General features: G+C 46.0%; 1 protein-coding gene across 2 annotated transcripts in view; it reads left to right on the top strand.

Annotated features, from left to right (window-relative positions):
- Positions 1-21,634, top strand: part of MORN1 (MORN repeat containing 1) — a 136,949-nt gene that overhangs the window by 73,698 nt on the left and 41,617 nt on the right. The window contains exons 13-14 of one of the 2 annotated variants that reach the window (XM_087701944.1): positions 1,724-1,797; positions 6,467-8,098. In XM_087701944.1, the coding sequence (XP_087558070.1) occupies positions 1,724-1,797; positions 6,467-6,615 (223 nt within the window). In that variant the 3' untranslated portion in view covers positions 6,616-8,098. Of the gene's footprint in view, positions 1-1,723; positions 1,798-6,466; positions 8,099-21,634 lie in introns of those variants that run through there. The other variant, XR_015695114.1, reaches the window with a different exon arrangement.

The raw sequence follows: 21,634 nt of genomic DNA, 5'->3' as shown, positions 1-21,634 counted from the left end.
CTCAATTGGGCTTATTATCTGGGGAGGTCTTATTTTGGGGAAAACAGAGTATACCTATCTATCTTATCTATGCCAGCGCATCCAGTAAGCCCCCGCGAAGTCATTTATTTCCGTTCTCAAAGTTGAGAGACCTAGGACATTTGATGAAAGACACACGCGTTCTAAAAGGAGGGTTACTACTTACGCTCCTAGGGAAAGAAACATATGCTTTGTTTAATTGTTCCCATTCTCTAGCGCTTCATAAATAAGGACTCTTGAAAGCCTCATTATCCCTTGACCCGAGGAGCAAAATGCAGAAGTCCTCAGCCACTGTTCGGGAGTGAAAGAAATAAAATTCCAGAGCCAGAACAGCCCGGGATCCAATTTCCTCGCGTTTATAAAACCGGCAAGAAACAACGAGGCCAACCGTTCCGATTCTTCCCCCTCATCCAAGCGAAGGTGTTTGAACCGATTTCTTTCAGCGAGTCTCCTTCACAAGATCAGGATGGAAGTTTACAAATGAGAATAATTATTTTTAAAAAAAACACCCTCGAATCCTTGTGTGGTAGATAAATAGATGCAATTGGGGAGGAAACCTAAGGATTTTATTTATTTTTAATCCTTTATACTTCACTAATTCATGTCGCTTTTGAACCCTTTTTGTTTTGTATTTGTTATTTTTAGACCCCCCGAGGTCCTGTTTGTTTAAAAAAAAAAAAAAAGCACTTTCATATAACTTTATTTCTTCTAAGGTTGGCAAAGTATGAGGCCTGGGTTATTCTTAGTGCTAAATTATTTATCTTTGTGCCTTTTCTAAGCAGGATTTCTGATTCTTTTATTTGTTCTCCCGGGAGCCTGGTTGCCCTCGTCATCTTTTTTTTTAAAAAAAAACAGCAAAGGGTTATGCCAAGAAAATCTGAATAAATATTCAATATTGCCACAGTTGTTAAGTGTACTACTGCAATTGTTAAGTTAGTGGCACGGTTGTTAAGTGAATCCCCGATTGGGGGGATGTGGCTCCCCCATTGACTTTGCTTATCAGAGAAGGTCACAAAAGGGGGTCACGTGACCCCGGGATGCTTCGACTGTCGTAAATATGAGTCAGTGGCCAAGCGTCTGAATTTTGATCACGTGACCACGGGGATGCTGCAACGGTCGTAAGGGTAAAAAAAACCGGTCAAAGGTCACTCTTTTTCAGCGCCGTTGAAAGTTTTGAACATCCACGCATGCAGTGGCAATATTCTGGGCTACCAGAATGGTGACCAAAACTGAATGCCGTATTCCAAGTGTGGCCTTCCCAAGGCCTTATAAAATAGTATTAACACTTCACGTGATCTTGATTCCATCCCTCTGTTTATGCAGCCTAGAACTGTGTTGGCTTTTTTGGCAGCTGCTGCACACGGCTGGCTCCTATTTAAATGGTTACCTTTAACCCAACAGTATTTGTTTCCAGAGAGTAAGTCATCTGTGTACCAAGTTTGGTTGAAATTGCTTGAGGCATTCCAGAGTTATGCTGGAACACACACATACACAGCCATTTTTAGCTAGATAGAAGAATATGATTAGCATTACCTTTTAACTCTTGTAAACAGCGATGATTCTTGTCTGTTGCTGGTCTATGACCGTAATAAAGTTCTGTTCTGTTGCAAATCAAGGATTACGCGTACTCCTATATTGATTTTCCAAGCAGTAATGCCTCAAAAGTGACGCAACGGATTGATCTCGCTTCCTTGGTCTCTTCTAGATCAGGAATGGCCCTTGAAGGACGGAAGTCCAGGGTGAATGAAAGCTCGCCGAACGTCACACCACCTCCACCAGGTAAGATTGCCCTGGTTTTACCTCTTATTATGTAGTTGCAGGTGTCAGGCCCAAAAGTCACAAAGGACCAAATATTCCTGGATGGAAAAAAAAAACTTTATTTTTTTTTTATCAACCCAAGGAACCTCTAGGGCTGCGTTCCACAACTTGGTGGCTTTAAGACGGGTGGAATTCTGGGAATTGAAGTCCACCCAGGAGGAAGAGGCTGCCAGCTTGGGGAAGGCCCGAATGAAGCATTTGGCAGCTTGGTCAGAAGAATGGGAAGCCACAGGGTAGTCCTCGGCTTAAAACCACAATTGGGACCAGAATTCTGGCCGTAAGTCACGATGGACGTCATTTCAGACACCGCCTGACCAGATCCAATCTTTCAATTGTTGCTATGGTTATTAAGCAAACCTCATAGTTGTAACTGAATCCCCTTTGAGCGTGTTTTTTTTTTTTGTTGTTTTTTGCCGGTAACGTAAGTCAAGGACTTATGTTATACCCTCCAGGGCTTCTTGCCCCTCCCTGGGCTTGCAGAGACAACTACATACTCGCCAGATTTGCACACGAGTAGTAGTAGTGGTACTTAATAGTCATTGCACCTCGTGCAATGAAATTACATGCCATCCTCAGTGTACATTATACATAAGAAAACTATAAAAAGCAAAACGAACACATATCCTTCACATCCTATACAATTGAATTGAAAACCTCTGATATTGCATTAATATTGCAACTATACTGTAGAATTCAATATAGTTACTGCCCTGGGATAGAAGCTGTCTGAATTCTGAAGCCATCATAACATGTTGGAAGAAAAGCTAATTCAAAAACACGCATCATGATTTCTTGGGAAATTACCAGCCTGTTAAACAAGATTGCGAGGTTGGCGCCTCGGTGGCGCAGTGGTTAGAGTGCAGTACTGCAGGCTCCTTCTGCTGACTCCCAGCTGCCTGTAATCTGGCAGTTCAAATCCCACCAGCCTCAAGGTTGACTCAGCCTTCCGTCCTTCCGAGGTGGATCAAATGAGGACCCAGATTGTTGGGGGCAAATAGGCTGACTCTGTAAACCACTTAGAGAGGCCTGTGAAAGCACTATGAAGTGGTATATAAGTCTAAGTGTGATTGCTAAGTGCTAAAAAGTACACAATCTTGTAGAAATGAGTAGCAGAAAGTGGAAACATGAGAGTTCACAAGGCGGATATTATATGGAACAAAACTGACTGAATCTGTTCTGCTTCGGATACTACGAAGCCTCTTGGCGGAAGGTAACAAGGAAAAGAAAATTTAACCACCAATCCCTGCAGAGGCAACAACTGTTGGAGACTGCAAACACGCAGCTTTGAATGGGGAGAATGTGATGAGCAAGTGGGTGACAAGCAATAGTAAGAAATATGTACGCAGCTACTCTGACGATACAGATTCCTGAGTTAAGCCTGAATTCTGGTTTTGAAATCCCGCCTTCTAAATATTTAAGGCAACATACAGTGCATGCAAGTGTTTAAAAAATAATATCTCCCTTCCTTCCTCCCTTCCTCCATCCCTCCCTCTCTCCCTGGCTGCGTATCACTTGACGTTCTTTCTCTCCCTGTTTTTTAAATGTCAGTCTGTTTTTGGAACAGATGGGTGGGGAAGCAAGGGAGAGGAAGGCTTACTGCAGAATGGGAGGTGAAACAGTTGATAAGAAAGACAGACAGACAGACAGACATATTGAGATTGGAAGGCACCAAAGCTCCACTCTGGGTCTTGTTCCAGGAGCCTTCTCCAGAGAGCTGGGTCTTCACAATAATGTTTCTCCAGAGCAGGATCATTTGAGCCTGATCATGTGTGCTTCAAACCAGGCCTCTGGGTGGATTTCTTTGATGATCCGTTTGTTTGTTATCTCGGCTGTCCTCGGTCTTCTGAGGAGTTTCCCAGCACCAGAGTTCAAAAGTGTATCTACTGAATATACCTCACAGTAAATCCATCTCTACCTCCAGGTAGACTCTGTCATCAGTTCACAAGTACCATATTTTTCAGAGTATAAGACGGACTTTTTCCCTCCTAAAAGAGGCTGAAAATTTGGGTGCGTCTTATACTCCGAATGTAGCCCCGCCCACCCACCAGACCTTACCCGTCAGCCTCCACGCATCCTCTTCCTGGCTGCAGAGATTGCCACCGACAATAACTTGTGTTTTTCGGCTCCGCGCATTGCGTTTTCAGCCTCCAAATGCTCGGCGCGCAGTGCCCAAAATGACTACCCAGAACAGCTGCTGCCTTCTCTTACCTCTCCCCCGCTTTGTCTGCTTTAGTCACTGGAGCTCCGTCCGTGGATCAGCTGTGCTTTTGAAGCTGTTTTTCAGCCCAAACACGAGCTAAGTGATCTCCCCCGCTTTGCCTGCTTTAGTCACTGGAGCTGCCTCCAAGGATCAGCTGTGCTTTTGAAGTTGTTTTTTCAGCCCAAACACACGCTAAACGATCTCCCCTGCTTTGCCTGCTTCTCTAATTGCTGCTCCCTCTGACAATCAGCTGTGCTTCAGGAGCATAACCCTCACCACCCCCAACCTCAAAACCAGTGAGCGAACTGATGTGCTGAAGCTGACCAGACTAAGGATGCTAGCCAGATGAATACCTGGTAGGCAGAATTCCCCCCCCCCAATTTTCCTCCCCCAAAACTAAAGTGTGTCTTATACTCCGCCTTATACGCCAAAACTTATGGTAGGTCTTCTGGCACAGACGTTTACCTTCCCGGGACGCAAGGAACTGCGCGCACCTCACATGCCTTGGAAACAGAGACCCTCCTCTAAAAAATCAGAGCTTCTAGGACCACAGCCAAATTTACCGTATTTTTCGGAGTATAAGACGCACCTTTCCCCCCCCCAAAAAAACAGGGAGAAAATCTGGATGCGTCTTATACACTGAATGCAGCATTTTTGACCTCCCGAAACCCTGCCCCCTTCACCAAAATGGATGTGCAGAGGCTTTGGGAGGCTGCAAAGTGCTCCTGGGGGCTGGGGAGGGCAAAAACGAGTGAAAATGTGCTATTTTTTGCTTGTTTTTGCCTCTTCCCCCCCCCCCCCAGTCCCCAGGAGCACTTTGCAGGCCTCTCAAACTCTCTGCGTGCTTCATTTTTCACAAAAAATGAGACGTGCAGAGGGTTTGGGAGGCCTGCAGAGTGCAAAAACTTTTTTAAAAAATTTACCTCTTAAAAATTTTGTTGCGTCTTATACTCCGAAAAATACGGTAGTTCTTCCCCCCTCCCCCCCCCCCCAAAAAAAAAGGCTAATCTGTGTTGAGCAACTCCGTGTACGCTTTTCTCTATTGGATCTGGGCCTTGTGTCAGGCTGGGCCTTTGTGTGGAAAAAAAATCTTCCCAAACTTGGCAGAGCAACCACTTTTTTGCTATTTCACCCTAAACTAAAGAAGAACCAAAAAGAAAATATATATATATATCTCCTTGAATGTTTCCCTTTTAAATTCAGGGGCCGCTAATCCAGGTGTCCTGGCCCCCGTCCAGCTCTGTAACGACCTGCTCATCATGTTAATCCCTCCGAAATATCGAGGGCTGTGCTGTCATATCTTCACGGAAGGTTGAGAACCCTTCTGTCAAGTCGCCTTTTTCCACCCAAGTTTCACCCTGTGCTTAAAACCCTCTTGTCAAAAATACTGACAGCCTTTAGCGGAACAACAGGCGGTGGGTCTCTCTGGAATGACTGGTTCCCTCGGTGCCCGTTGGCAGCTTGGAGACTTGCACGCCAGGGACCTGGGTGTTGGGCCTGCTCTGTTGATGCAAAATACTGTATCTCCTTGACCCTCCCGGTTGCATTTGAAAACGAGCAGGGAGTTAAGCCAGAGAAGTCTCCATAAAAAGGCAAATTTTAAATCATCAAGTTAGCAGGCAGAGATGTGTACATTTTAATCCAAGTGGGATCAAAATCACCTTCCAGCCAGAATGTGCCCACAGAGACAGGATCCATGCTTGCTTACGCAGGGCCCTGCATGGTCAATCCACTATCTAGATTCTAAAACCTCTGTGGTTTTTCAGAAGCGTCCTCCAGGGGCCCTCTTGTGGCCCACCAGCGACCAGAGGAGCTGACAGCAGATTCGGAGAGTGGGGAGGAAGATGGGCCAGTCCTGGAGTCTGGGGAAGGCTCTGATGAGGGCTCTGTGTCGGAGGCAGAGAGGGAGCCAGAGCTGTATGCCAGTTATTAGCTGCCTTCAGAGTCAGATATCGGTGAGGCAGACAAACAGCTGGAGCCTGTTCCCAGTGTGCGCATGCGCAGAGTGGCCAAACGAAAGGAGTAGCTGAAGAACAGGGGTCGACTTGGTGGATGGTGAAGGGCCCCTCCCAGAGGGAATAAAAGAGGAGCGAAAGGGGAGTGGAGTTTGCAGGAGGCAATTAGTTTGCTTCATTGGTTCGTGACTCTCCGAGATTCCTTGCCAAGTTTTGCAGAGATCGGCCTGGCAGCTCTCCAAGCCAGATAAGGTCTGTGACTGTAAATCCTCCCTCGAAAGACTTTGCTGGAGGTGAAGGAGAAGAATTCACAGTCAATTAATAAAAGGATTTTTTTGTCGGGACAAGGAGTTTACATCTCTTACTTCTCGGGAAGCCTCAGTCAAAACAGTCCCCCTCGCATAGCTTGTTTTTAAGATACCCGTTAATCCAGACCCCCTCGGCTAATTCCCAGCCTTCCTTTTCTATCTTTCAGGCGAATATGTAATTACGGTCCATGAAGTGACATCACCTCCATTTCTAGGCCAACTTCTCCCACCTGTTTTCAAGCTTTTAAGAGTCCTGCCAAGGAAAGAGATAGTTCTGGGCTCCGGTAAAGACATCCAGAAAGATCTTGGCAGTTAAATGGAGAGGAAATTGATGGACCGCAACCAAGCACTCTTCCCCCTCCCCTCCCCAAACTCTGGGGGAGCTATACTGTATATATATATGCCCTTCGCTGGGAATTATTCATCTAATTTCACCTCTCCATAATGTTTTCTCCAAGAGGATCATCAGCATGGGAACCAAACAGCAAAAGAAATGAAAACCCACCCATCTGCTTTTGTCGTTTCTTCCAGCCCACCTCAATTCCGAGGAACTCTAGATAAATTTAATTTTCCCTTCGGCGGAGGCCAAGCCATCAGTCCTGCTGGCCTCGACCACATCGCGTCTCTCTAAATCAAAATGGACTTTGCGCCTTCGACGACAACAACAACAACAACTTTAAAAAAAAGATGAACGCCACGCAAGCGAGGGAGGTTTTTTTTTGCAATAGTTCGCCGAGATGTCCCTGGATGAATCAGCCGGGTCATCTTAAATGGCCGAAAAATCACGCTGCAAATTATATTTATAACGGCGAGACTCGTTTGGCGGAGGGTCCGTTTATGATTGGACCGCTCGGCTTCGCGTTTGTTAGAAAGGAACTCTTCTCCCACCAGTACATTAAGAAATAAAAGAGAAGGCATTTAAAATTCGCCCACTGCAAGCAGGAAAACGGAAAAGCGTTGATTATTTGCAAATAAAGCTTTAGCAGCACAGGCCGGGCAAGGAGCAAAGCTTGAAAGAGGGGAGGAGGAAGAGGGAGTGGATCTGTTGGAAAAACAGTTCTGACTGGTGGCAAACTGGGATTGGAGGCGCAGTGTGATCCACCCTGGGGGTGGATCCACCCTGAGGGCATCTTTCCCCCAGAATGCCTTTGGCGTCACTGACTAGGGGGATTCTGAGACATCTCTTTCAGGGGTGAAATCAACTTACCTTCGCTACTGGTTTGGGCAATGTGAGCATGCACTCGCCACCTCCGCGCATACACAGGACCTTTGATTTCCGACGATCAGTTGTGACGCACAATTAAAATTCGCTAGAAAGTAGTAAATCCCACGATTCTAACTAATACAAATTGTGTGTCACAGCTGATTGTCAGAAATATTGGTTCGCCCGAACTGGTAGCAATTATTATTTTTTACTATCGGTTCTAGCAAACCGGTAGCATTTTTGCTACTGGTTCGGGTGAATCGATCCGAACCGGTAGCATTTCACCCTTGATCTCTTTGAAGGGTGGCGTTCTTTGGGAAGCCCTGCGTCCTTCATGAGTCAGATACCTCAGTCTGCAGAAGCAGCCCTCTCTTACCTTCTTTTCTGGGCTAAAAAAAAGAAGAAGATGGGGTAGCCTTTTTGGATGTCCAATAAATGCCAATCAATATCTCACTTTGTCCAGGCGTAGCTAAACCGAACCACTGCATATGGCAGATTTCTGTCTCTGAAAGCAACAGTGCCAAGAGAAAGAGTAACATTGCTTTCACTCTAGACTCTGGGCTCTGCTTTCTTTATAGCCACCGTGAAATAAATGTTCAGATAGATAAAACTTTAGATGTATAATTTATCTTCCTGGTTTTTTGCAGGCACCCAAGTGCCGGAAAATGGCTGATAAATATCCCAAAAAACAGGACGTTTTCAGGGCATTTTTGGCCTAAACAATGGCCTGTTTTAGGGCTGTTTTCAGGGTTTTTTCAGCCCAAGAAACAGCCTGAAAATGTCCCCCAAAACAGCCTGAAACTGACCCGAAAAACAACCTGGGTTTTGGCCATTTTTCGGGTTGCTTTCCGGCGCACCTGCATATGCTTTCCAGTTTGGGCACTTGGTGCCGAAAAGATTTGCCATCACTGCTATAGGGGGGGAAATAGTTATTTGATGATGATAATGGAGGGTAGCGTTCAACTTTTTCTGTCCCCTGTTTTATATTCCCTGGAAAAAGAGAAACAAGAGAGAGAGAGAGAGAGAGAGAGAGAGAGAAAAGAGGTGGAAAAGAGAACCTTTCATGCAATTCAGGGAGGATTGTGTCGCGAAAGACATCCCAAACCTACAGCTCTTCATCCCCACTTCATCACAAAAATCAGGGCAACAACTCCAGATTCTTTTTCTGAGAATTTCACCAATTTATTTTTGTTCGGATTTTTTGAAGGGGGTGGGTGGGCTGAAGAAACCAAGGGAGGGGTTTTTTCTTTTTCTTTTTTTTTGGTACGCCTTAAAGGAAACGAAAGCTTTGGCACAGCCAGACCGAAGAGATCGATAATGGGGGCGTTGATTCGTAAGAAGAGATGGGATGTTGAAAAACTAGTAAACAAGGTGTTGCGAAACAAAAAAAAAAATGTGTGTGAATGTGTGTGAGTGTGTGTTTCCCACACGGCAAAGCTTTTGTCTCTTAGGTAGCACATGGACACTGTGGTTGCCATGGTAAGGTACATGGGCTTTAAAAAAAAAAAGAAATTATAAGCACTATAAATAGGCTTTCTCTTTGCTTGGACAGGAAGAGAAGTGAGAAATTTTAGTCAAGCAGGTGCCCCAGCAGTCAGAATTATGAAAGGACAACACATGGCTGTTGACCAAAAATGCCAGCGATATTGGTCAGCTGTGATGCTCTTTCTGATAGAAGGGCCTGGAGGAGCCCAGCCAAGGAAACTGCCAGTGCCCTATACCAGTGTTTCTCAACCTTGGCGACTTTAAGTCCCGTGGACTTCAACTTCCAGAATCCCCCAGCCAGCACAGCGATGTGTCATGGGGGCCACATTGATGCTGAGACTCTAGAAAGAGTGCAGAGAAGAGCAAGAAAGATGATTAGGTATGTCTAGTCTAGAGAAGCATTAAGGATGACATGACAACAGTCTTCCAATAATTGAGCAGTTGTCAGAGAGACGAGAAGATCGTCCTATTCTCCAAAACATGAGAGGGGAGGGGAAGATGGAAGAGAGAGGAAAGAGAAAAGGAAGGAAGGAAGAAAAAAGGAAAGAAAGACAGAAAAGAGAAAGAAAGGAGGGAAAGGAGGATGGAAAGAAGGAACAAAGAAAAAGGAAAGAAAGAAAGGGAATGGAGGATGGAAAAGGGAGGAAGGAAAGAAAGAAAGGGAAGGGAGGATGGAAAGAAGGAAGAAAAGAGAAAGAAAGAAAGGGAAAGGAGGATGGAAAAGGGAGGAAAGAAAGGGAAGGGAAGGGAGGATGGAAAGAAGGAAGAAAAAGAAAGAGGGAAAGGAGGATGGAAAAGGAAGGAAGATAAAAGGAAGTTAAAGAAGGAAGGGACGGGAGGATGGAAAGAAGAAAGGAAGAAAAAGGGAAGTAAAGAGAAAGGAAAGAAAGGAGGGAAGGGAGGATGCAAAGAAGGAAGTAAAAAAAGGGACGGAAAGAAAGAAAGGAAAGGAAGGGATGATGGAAAGAGAAAGGAAGAAAGGAAAGAAAGAGGAGGGAAGGGAGGATGCAAAGAAGGAAGTAAGAAAAAGGGACGGAAAGAGAAAGGAAGGAAGGGAAGGGAGGATGGAAAGAAGGAAGAAAAAGGGAAGGAAAGAGAGAAAGAAAGGAATGAGAAAGAAAGGGTTTGGAATCTGTTCCCGTATCCAAGCAGAGATTTGGGGAATCTGAATTCCTCTGCTCTCATCCCGAGACCCTTTCAGCCCCCTCTGCAAAATCCCATCCCAGCTACAGCAACATCTGTAGAGAATTTGAGAAAAGTATTTGCTACAGAAACATCGGCTTAAATCATTCCATCTCTCTTTCTCTTCCCTTCCCACCGTTGGAGACGTTGATGAGAAAACAGCTTGCCTCAAGACTGTGATGCTGTGTGTGTGTGTGTGTGAGAGAGAGAGAGAGAGAGAGACCCATGGAAGGGGTCCCGGCCCCCGAAAAGAGCTGGAGTCCTGCTAGAAAAATATGGGGTGCATTAAAACCAGGAATTTATCTAGGAGAAGTTGAAAGTAAAAACCCCGTCAGCTTTTAGAAGTTTAGAACTTTTCCCAAAGTTTATGCTGGCACGGTATCTGTTCCTCCAAGACCAAAGTTAGACACACACACACCCCTTCCAAGAATACAGGTTGTCCTTGACTTATGACTGCAATGGCATCCAAAATTTTTGTCGTTAAGCGAGGCAGTTGGTTCAGTGAGTTTCATTTTACGCCCTTTTCTTGTCACCGTTGTTAGGCGAATCCCTGCAATTGTTCAGTTAGTCACACAGCCGTTAAGTGAAATCCGGCTTCCCTGTCGATTTTGCTTGTCAGAAGGTTGCAAAGGGGGACCACGTGACACCCCCCCCCCCGCAACCGTCATAAATATGAACCAGCTGCCAAGCATCCACATTTTGAGAATGCGACAACTGTCGTAAGTGTGGAAAAGAGCGGTGAGTCACGTTTCTGCAGGGCTGTTGTAACTTTGAATGGTCACTAAGCGAATCGTCGTAAGTTGAGGATTGCCCGTAGCGCATTGCCATAAACCAAGTCAGATTGATAAACGGGCTCGATTCACTTACAACGATTGAATTTAGTGACCATTTGAAGTCACAACGTCCAGTGGGGAAAAAACTTGACTTATGGCTGGTCCTCACACTTAGGACTCCCACGGTGTTCCCGCAGTCAGGTGATCCAAATTTAGGTGCTTGGCAACCGACAATATCGGGGGTCACATGATTGCCATCTGCGACTTTCCTAGCTGGCTTCTGACGAGGAAAGTCAATGGGGGAAGCCGGATTCGCTTAAAGACCACGTGATTCACTTAACAACTTCAGCGACTTGCTGAACGACCGTGGGAAAAGTGGTTGTCATTTAACAACATTTGGCCATGGAAATGTTGGTTCCAATTATGGTCGTAAGTTGAGGCCTCACTGGATTGGCTTCCCAAGAGCATAAAGCAAACTCCTGGTCCCGAGAAAACCCCCTTTTATTAATTGACTGAGAATTCTGTTCCTTCACATCCAGCAAAGTCTTTCAAGGGAGGATTTGTGGTCACAGACCTTATCTGGCTTGGAGAGCTGCCAGGCCGATATCTGAAAAACGTGGCCAGGAGTCTCGGAGAGTCACGAACCAATTAAGCGAACTAATGGTCTCCTGCAAACTCCACTCCCCTCTTTTATTTCCCTTGGGAGGGGCCATTCATTGTCCACCTGTGGCCTTCTTCCTAAGTCGACCCCTGTTCTTTAGCTGTTCCCTTCGTCTGGCCACTCCGCGCATGTGCACACTGGGAACAGGCTCCAGCTGTTCTTCTGCCTCACTGATGCCTAACTCTGGAGGAAGCTGTTAAATTTTAAATTAAACCTAGCTGGAAACGCATTCAAACCCTCAAACTCACATGTTTTTTCCTGCTGTTGATTCTTGCAGTTCTAGCAGATCCCCACTACTTTCCTTTAAAAAACAAACCAACAGAATTATTAGTCACCTATTTTGTCCTGCTGGACCTTTTTTGTGCCAGTGTAAATTTCCCAAATCTCAAAAAAAACAAAAAACAAAAAACCCTCCAACCCAGAAGGTGAAGTTTTATTTATGCAAAAGGGGGGAAAATCCTCCTCCTTTGGAGCACAAAGATCATTTTCCATCTTTCTTTCTACAGTTTTTTTGATTTGTTCCAAACAAATCACTTTAGCCTGAATCAACAGGCTACAGCGAGGTTTCCTTTTTTAAAAAAAATAAATAAAAATAAAAATTATTATTATTATTATCCGACTGTGTTCCTGGAAAGATTGGCAAGAGTTTGTTTTTCCTTTTTTGTGCTTTCGTAACTGTTTTGGCTCACCAAGCCATGTTGTTAGAAAGGGTCGTATAATATTAACATTTTAAATCAAAGAGATGGTTATGTATAATAAAAGATATTCTCCAGAGATTCTGATGTTACATTAATTGTAACTGTATTACAGAACACCTGCAGAAGACCAGGAGACTTGGGATATATTTTGCAACCTCTTTGTCTTTTTTGGGGGGGGGGAGGAAAAATGGAGAGAAGGAGGGTCATGGAAGCGGGAGGGAAGGAAGGAAGGAAAAATGGAGAGAAGGGTCATCGAAGAGGGAGGGAAGGAAGAAAGGAAGGAAGGAAAAATGGAGAGGAGGGTCATGGAAGAGGGAGGGAAGGAAGGAAAAATGGAGAGAAGGAGGATCATGGAAGAGGGAGGGAAGGAAGGAAGGAAGGAAGGAAGGAAGGAAGGAAGGAAGGAAAAATGGAGAGAAGGAGGGCCATGGAAGAGGGAGGGAGGGAAGGAAGGAAGGAAAAATGGAGAGAAGGAGGGCCATGGAAGAGGGAGGGAAGGAAGGAAGGAAGGAAAAATGGAGAGAAGGGTCATCGAAGAGGGAGGGAAGGAAGAAAGGAAGGAAAGAAAAATGGAGAGGAGGGTCATGGAAGAGGGAGGGAAGGAAGGAAAAAATGGAGAGAAGGAGGGTCATGGAAGAGGGAGGGAAGGAAGGAAGGAAGGAAAAATGGAGAGAAGGAGGGCCATGGAAGAGGGAAGGAAGGAAAAATGGAGAGAAGGAGGGTGATGCAAGAGGGAAGGAAGGAAGGAAGGAAGGAAAAATGGAGAGAAGGAGGGTCATGGAAGAGGGAAGGAGGGAAGGAAGGAAGTCTAATTCAAAGTAATCAGCAATGTAAGATTCATCAAACAGAGATCAAAAATGTCCTAGTGGATCCTATAGTAAACCCTCTGAAGTCCACTCCAGAAGCAGATTCCAATTTAAAATCAATATTAGCTGCCCTCTTATATCGAGATTATCCCAAACACTCTGGGAGGGCAATGAATGTTTTTCTTGATCTCTGCACTGTTACAAAGCATTGCCGTTTTTGAAGCAGGTGGATGAGGAAGAGAGAGAAAGAAAAAAAATCAGGATTTATTTCAACCCTGGACTTTTGCACTGCAACACATCCATTTGCTCTTTTTAATTATTGCACACCAAGCTGCCACCATCTTAGGGGCTGGCTGGCTGTCGGCCTCCCTCACAGCTGGATTGCGAAAATCACCAACACCCACTGCCAAAATGTAGATTATACAGGCAACCCCGATTTTGTGGGTGAATTTGTAAAAAAAGTCTCCATTTCTTAACTAGCGGGACACCCTTAAAACAATTCACAAAAGAACCATGTTGCTTAAACTGGGACCTTGTTTATCAGACCCAAACACACACACACACACACAAATACACAAACATGTGCCTATTCGGGGACTATAATTTGGTGACTTTTTTGTACTCTGTAAGCTGGAAAGTCAGAAAAAGCAGTTGGCTGATTTGTTAGCTTATTACAATATCCCTTGGTTTTTCCTTTCCTTGTCTTTCTTTTTCAGACACTCCCCTTACATTTTCCCAAAAGGTAGAAGGCATTTTTCTAAACTCTCAAGTCTAAAATCTGAGATATGTATATATATATTTGGGAGTTGCCATGGATATTAATGGCTTTCTCGCATGTGGGTATGTTTTTTTTTTCCTCCCAAAAATTAGCAGGAGGGAGGGAGGGAAGAAGTGAGGAAGGATATGGGGAAGAAAGGAAAGGAGAGAGAAAAGAAAAAGGGAGAAAGGGAAGAAAGGATATGGAGAGGGGAAAGAAGGAAGGAAAGGGAAAAAAAGAAAAGGCAGGGAAGGAAGGAAGGACATGGAGAGGGGAAGGAAGGAATTTTACATGTCATTGTTCTTATGCAATATATCCTGAATCCATCTCTTTGTGTTTTCCATTGCCATTGGTTAGAATGCAATGCAAGGTGATTCTGACCGGCTCAAGGTTGACTCAGCCTTCCATCCTTCCGAGGTCGGTAAAATGAAGGCCCAGATTGTTGCGGGAGATAGGCTGACGCTTAGAGAGTGATGTGAAGCCCTATGAAGCGATATATAAGTCTAATAGCTATTGCTACCTGGATGCCCTTCATCTCGCCAAAGCGACTCTAGGCAGCTTACAGGGAACGAACTTCCAGTTGGCCCGTAGATCTGTTTTTCACCCTCCCCAGCTTCCAGAGGCTTTCTTGAAGCCTGGGGAGGGCGAAAACTGCCTCCTCTGGCCCTCCAGAAGAGCAAAAAATCAGCTGGTCAGTGCCAACAAATATGGCTCTTCATTACACCTGTGGCACGCATGCTGTAGGTTCATCATCACGGCCATAATCCCTTTCAGAGTGGAGTCTGGGCAACTGAATGAAGCTGAGTGTTTACTGGCCCGACGCCTTCCTATTGCCAGTACAGAGTTATATTCAGCAGATAAATTCTCATCGTGCCCAGAGAGGGAAAGATCTGTCTAGGCAGCTTACAATCCTTCCATAAAAATACCGTCTAAAAGAGGGTTATCCAACTTCGGCAACTTTTTAAGACTTGTGGACTTCGACTCCCAGAATTCCCCAGCCAGCATGACCCGGAGACAGTTGAAAGTGTTGCGGGGATTTCCATCCTAAAAGCCACACTTTGGGGAGAGGCTTAATCCGCCGTGCACCTGATGCTTCGCTTCCTCACTTCTTTCTATTTCCCATTTAAAAGAGAGCTTGGCCCCCTCCCCTCAAGGCTTCCCGAGATTTAAAAGGGGGCTGGAGGGGGAGAAACATCTGCCAGCAGAAGTCCTGTGTCAGCAGACAGCACCAATTAAGTGCAGCCTGCGCAACAGCTTAATTACTGATGAGACGATTCTCCTGACAAACGGGAGCCACTGCCTGCCGTATGAAAATCTCCAGCCCCGGGGAAGGCGGAAGGGCGGAGGGAGCAGCGTTCTCACTCCGGGCCTCAGGAAGTGGAGCCCAACGGAAGACAAAGACACAGACACACACATGATCTGAAAGGCACGGGACTGTGGAGATAAAACAGCTGGTGCCCAACTGGCAGGAGAAAAGGATGCTGGAATTTAATTGTGCTCTGTTTTCTATCTTTGCGTTTGGGTCGAATGGCACACGGAGCAACCCGTAATTCACGCTTGTCCTGCGCTCTGGCATCTCAGCTCTGTTCTGAAGCTTCTGAGATCATCATCATCATCTTTTAAGGACCCCCATAATCCCGGGGTGGAGTCTAGGCAACTGAATGGAGTTAGCAGAATGTTGAATGGCCAGATGCCTTTCCTGTTGCCAGAGCGGAGTTTTGTTCAGGGGATATTTTTCTCATTGTGCCCAGAGAGAGAGAAATATCTGCCTCTACCTAGGATCAAACTCATGGCCTCCTGATTGCGAAGCCCCTGAGATGACCCAACTGAACTCCGACAAGGTTCACGCGTAGCTGTTATTCTTCACTCGAGGAGAAGACTTCTGAAAATCCGAATCAACAGAATAGCAGAGTTGGAAGGGACCTTGGAGATCGTCTAGTCCAAGTGGAGACCCTACACCTGTGATGGCATATGTGGCAGAAGTGGCACGCAGAGACATTTCTCCGGGCACGCCAGCCATCCCCTGTTGCTCTTCCGGGTTCTGGCCAGTTGGTCTTCTCGCGCACGGGAGCGCTGGAAATCAGAAGAGCAGCTCCCTGGCACGCATGCGTGCACCAGGAAGCTGAGCCTCTAGTTTCTGGCACACCCAGGCATGCCGGCCAGCTGATCTTCACACACACATGCACGCCAGACACCAGAAGATCATGTGATACGCCAGAAACTGGAAGCTCAGCTTCCCGGTGCTGCTCTTCCAATTTCCGGAGCTCCCAAGTGCATGCGCTCCTGTTTCGGCACTCGGTGCCGAAAAAGTTTGCCAACACTACCCTATGTCAGCGTTCCAAGTATCATGTAGAATTAAATCAGAGTCCAAGGCAAAAACGATCCTTAAAGTTCCAATTTAATAAAGCAGACATCTTAGCACATCTGTGTTAATCCCAATTCTGGAAATGACATCAGAATTCCACCCAGTTAAAAGTTCATGATCTTGTCCCCACACCCACAATCCATCACATGGTCCAATCTCCTTCTTCCACGCTGGCATCCACACCCAGCTGCTTCCGGTCAGGTGTAAAAGTGCGGAGACAAAATATGAGCTTGGCTTCTAGTAAAGAATGACAACAATACATTCCACAATCCTACTCCTGTTTATTCCCCCCTCCCATCAACTATACTAATGAAACAGCATAATGAAATAAGAGAAAGTGTGGCAGGCCAAAATTCTAAAAGGGATATAATTGCAGGCCTGACATCCTACACCATTCCAATTTACCCTGTTAAAAATCTACAGGGATGGGACATCCACAACTTGTCTCACTGATTGATTATTCTCACAATCAGGAGATTTCTCCTTAGTTCTAGGTTGTTTTTCCCCTTGATTAGTTTCCACCCATTGCTTCTTGTCCTGTCTTCAGATGCTTTGGAGAATAGCTTGACTCCCTCTTCTTTGGGGCAACCCCTGAGATATTGGAACGCTGCTATCATGTCTCCCCCTAGTCCTCCTTTTTATGAAACTAGCCATGCCCAGTTCCTGCAACCGTTCTTTGTATGTTCTCTAAATTGTATTGCTGTTGGTGACCACGTTGGACCCTGCTGGAAGGTAAACAAGGCACACCTTGGACAAAAACACCCAGGTGGGTTTAGAATTGTAACCAAATAAAGGAGGCTTCAAGTGTTCACCTCTCCATCTTCTCCTTAAAGACTTGCCTAATGTGAAGGGACAGCGTTTCTTCAAACAAATTGATAATCCATGCCTGGAAATGAGCAGAGGCAAGAAAGTCAATAGCTTAAAGAAGCCAAGTTTATGCTAGTCCTAAAACACTCCAGCATGCTGAACATATCTAAATGCCGACACAGGCACACACTTCTCTTCTCTTTGGCTAATCCTCTCAGCAGCAATTACTCTTGGGGAGATACAGATCAAATGGCATTGTGTTGATTAATTGAAACACAACCGAGCCGGTTAGCTTTCTATGTGTATTGTCAAAAGTAGCCTAAAACATAGTTCTTTCTAACGCTATTCGATTCCGTTCCATTCTCCTACTCTACTCTACTCTACTCTTATTCTATTCTATTCTCTATTCTATTCTCTATTCTACTCTACACTTATTCTATTCTATTCTCTATTCTATTCTACTCTGCTGTACTCTACTTTTACTCTACTCTACTCTTATTTTATTCCCTATTCTATTCTACTCTACTCTTATTCTGTTCTATTCTACTCTATTCTTATTCTATCCTATTCTCTACTCTAGTCTCTATTCTACTCTACTCTTATTCTATTCTATTCTCTATTCTATTCTACTCTGCTCTGCTCTACTTTTATTCTACTCTACTCTTATTTTATTCCCTATTCTATTCTACTCTACTCTTATTCTGTTCTATTCTCTATTCTATTCTCTATTCTACTCTACTCTTATTCTATTCTATTCTCCATTCTATTCAACTCCGTTTTCACCCTCCCCTGGCTTCAGAAAAGCCTCCGGAAGCCTGGAGAGGGCGAAAACCCCGCCTCCCCATGCACGCATGCACAAGTGAGTGGGGCGCACTCCGTTGTGGGTCTGGGCACGCATGTGCGCACTATCGCACGCGTGCACACGATTCTGGCACGCCTTTGCAAACCGATTCGCCATCCCTGCACTAGGGGAAGAGAGGTCCCTTGGAAGTCTCCGGGTGGCCATTCAGTTTCCTTCCCCATTCAAGAGTGGGCATCTCCAGACTCAAAAGCACCAGAGGGAGAGAGAGAGAGAGAGATTCCAGAGTCATTTGATGTTGGAAGGAAGGAAGGAAGGAAGGAAGGAAGGAAGGAAGGAAGGAAGGAAGGAAGCCAGAGGTTGCCAAGGGTGAAAATGACAGACAATAGATGCTTTCAGGAGAGAGAAGAGGGCGATTGGGCAGTCGGCCAAAGTTTGACTTTCATCCTGGGCAAGAGTCAAAGGAAGACGTGGCAGAGAGCAGAGTGCCTGGTTCCGGATTGAGTTCCTGGCATCTTCCCTTAAAAGGATCAGGTCAAGAGGATGGGGTGGGGAGTGAGCTCCCTGCCTGGGTTAAAGCTCCAGAGAGTCATTACCAGGCCGAGCTGGGAACGCCTGGGCCACTGGAGAAATGGGCTGGAGAGCAGAAGACAGCTTCCAGCCTTCTGCTGGGTCTATTCATGGAGAAGAGCCAAGGATCAATCGCGGAGCATCTGTTCCTCCGGCGGGAGCTCCCAGCTCTCTGGTTAAAAATCGCTGAGCGTCTTGTAGAGCCCAGCTGAGGGAAGTGGGAGGCTGGGAAGTGGCGTCGCGAGTGAAGCTGGCAGAACATCTGCTCTGAGGAAGCATCCGGAGGACTCAAGGAACGCAATTTCCTTTGCTAGAGGGCGGCGGGAATCCTGGTCCGATCAGAGCGTTCGAGTTACGGATTCCCATCTTGTGGGACAACACACTACAGCAGTGATGGCATACCTTTTTTTCCCCTCAGGTGCCAGTCTTTCAAGGGAGGATTTACGGTCACAGACCTTATCTGTCTTGGAGAGCTGCCAGGCCGATCTCTGCAGAACTTGGCCAGGAGTCTCGGAGAGTCACCAACCAATGAAGCGAACTAATTGTCTCCTGCAAACTCCACTCCCCTTTCGCTCCTCTTTTATTCCCTCTGGGAGGGGCCATTCCCCGTCCACCTGCGGCCTTCCTCCCAAGTCGACCCCTGATCTTTAGCTCTTCCCTTCGTCTGGCCACTCTGCGCACGCGCACACTGGGAACAGGCTCCAGCTGTTCTTCTGCCCCACTGATGTCTGACTCCATCCGAACAAGAAAATGTAAATACATTTTTATTTTATTTTTTGCCTTCGAATGTTGGCATCGCCATCGCCATTCCCCCCCCACTTCTGCAAATGAGAAACATATGGCCTTGCAGCTAGAATTAGCAATATTTGGAAGGAAATAGCTGAAGTCCTAAGACAAACAATATCTGGATGAATTCTACCAAATGCAATATTTTTTTTTCTTACTAGAATGCACGAAGACCAGAGCGTCAATTAAAAAAAAAAAAAAGGATTTTGATGCGCCGGTTCATTTCCTGGTAGTGAAAGAAATTAACCGGATTTGCAAGCCAGCGAGGTCATCAATCTCTCGTTAAACCAGAGCTGGAACAATCTTAGTTCTTTGGACACATGCACACGTTTCGAACTCGGGGTGGGGAGGAAGGGTAGCATTTCAACTTGGATCTGTAAAAATAATGGGATCTTTTTTAAAAAGAAACAAAAAACCACCGCTCTTTCTGTCAAAAATCCTCCTTTGTTGATTTGGGGTGATTTAGCGATTCGAAGCGAGTGATTGCTTTGTCCATCATCAAGGTTTAAAACAAAGACAAAAATGTGAACCCAAATTTGGGGATTTTTCCTAGAGTCTAGGCATTTTTTTCCCCCAATTCATTCATCCTCCTCCCCCCGAAATTCTCTGGTTGCTTGGGATCTAGTTTTCTCTCTCCCATCATTTGTCTTTCCTTGTGTTCGGACTCTGTTACCTGGGACCAGGTGTGTGTGTGTGTGTGTGTGTGTGTGTGTGTGTGTGTGTGTGTGTGTGTGTGTTGAAAGAGCCATTTGTAACCCCTTAAATCTGAGCCTTGTGGGATAAAGTTGGGGGCGGGGGAGAGTGCCCTTCCGGTATCCAACCACCACGGAGATATCGGAGCTGGGGGTCTCCGGGTTTTTTCCTCCCCCTGCAACTCCCCGATGAAAAGTTCCATTGTCTGCAGCCCGGCGCTGCGAAATATCTACTTGCTGAACGACAGTGAGTGGAAGAACAGCTGGGAGAAAGAGGAGGGAGGCACTCGTGTTAAATCTGCACCCCCCACTCACTCCCACCATACTTGCAAAGGGAACCCGCAGTGTGGAAGAGAGACAGTGAATCTCATCAGAAAGATCCGTTGGGTTGAGAGCTTCTCAGCCTTGGCAGCTTTTCAATGTGTGGACTTCAACTCCCAGAATTCCCCAGCCAGCCTGGTGTGGTTTCTATGAATGCATCATGAAGTGGGGGGAAGAGGGAGAGCTCTAATAATGGAATTGAAATCAGTACCAACTGAAGCGGCTCAGATTTCCTCTCTTCCTAGCTGTTCGCTCATGGCCAGGCAGCTAGAAGCCTTCCCAAATCAACCCCGGTGCTCTCTGAGCTTGGTGGTTTTCTTGCAGACGTTTCGCGACCCAACTAGGTAACATCATCAGTGTTAGAAGAGTATGCGGAGAGGAGGAGGAGGAGAAAGAGAAGGAGGGTTGGAAACTCCCTGGGTTTATATACAGTTGATGGGAGTGCTACTGCATTCTTGGGAAATATCTGCCTTTTGGGTGACACAAAATTGTAGTTGTGTCCTTAAGGATGCAAACTTGGAAATAAGCCCTTCCTTCCATCCATCCTTCCTTCCTTCCTTCCTTCCTTCCTTCCTTCCTTCCTTCCTTCCTTCCTTCCTTCCTTCCTTCCTTCCTTCTGTTTTCTGAGATCAGGCCAAGTTGGCTTAGTGCTGCCACCTGCTGTGGTGACCTTGGTATTGCTTCCTTAGTTCAAAAAGTAGGATCCGGTTGATTATGATGAGTTATGATTATGATGAGATGAATTAAACTCCCAGCATCTCTCTTCCTCCTCCAACTCCACTCCTTTCCAGCACTGATGGTGTTCCCTAGCAGAGTCTTGAAACATTTGCAAGAAAACCAGCAAGCACAGAGACCAACAAGGACCTCACAGTCCTCTTCCTCCTCCTCCTCCTCCTCCTCCTCTTCTTATTCCTCTTCCCCCTCTTCCACTCCTCTTCCTCCTCCAACCCCACTCCTTTCTAGCACTGATGGTGTTCCCTAGCAGGGTCTTGAAACGTCTGCAAGAAAACAAGCAAGCACAGAGACCAAAAAAGACCTCACAATCCTCTTCCTCCTCCTCCTCCTTTTGTTCTTATTCCTCCTCCACTCCTCTTCCTTCTCCTCCTCCCTTTTAAAAAACTAAGATAAAAGTCTGTACGTCATTGCGGGCTGGTTGGTGGGAAGAAACTCACATATCCATCATCACCGCCTGGCCTGCCTCTCCTTTCCATGTGGCTAAATGGCTTGATTAAGCCAGCCCTCCAAAAAAGAAAGGAAGGAGGGCGAAAGAAGTGGGATTAGCTTTCCTTCCATCTCCCCCCCCCCCCCCCTCCCCAGGTAAATCTCTGGGGATCTCTGGGGAGCAACTGCCTCTCATTCTGGATTTGTTTGAAGCCGTAATCCATTAATCTCCATCGTGCTAGTCAGTTGCTTCGCCTCAATGGCACTC

The sequence above is a fragment of the Thamnophis sirtalis genome, unplaced genomic scaffold (assembly GCF_051295495.1).
Source record: "Thamnophis sirtalis isolate CommonGarterSnake01/CBP01778 unplaced genomic scaffold, rThaSir2_p1.2 scaffold_15, whole genome shotgun sequence".
NCBI classification, from domain to species: Eukaryota; Metazoa; Chordata; class Lepidosauria; order Squamata; family Natricidae; genus Thamnophis; species Thamnophis sirtalis.
This window is presented reverse-complemented; position numbering and strand designations above follow the sequence as displayed.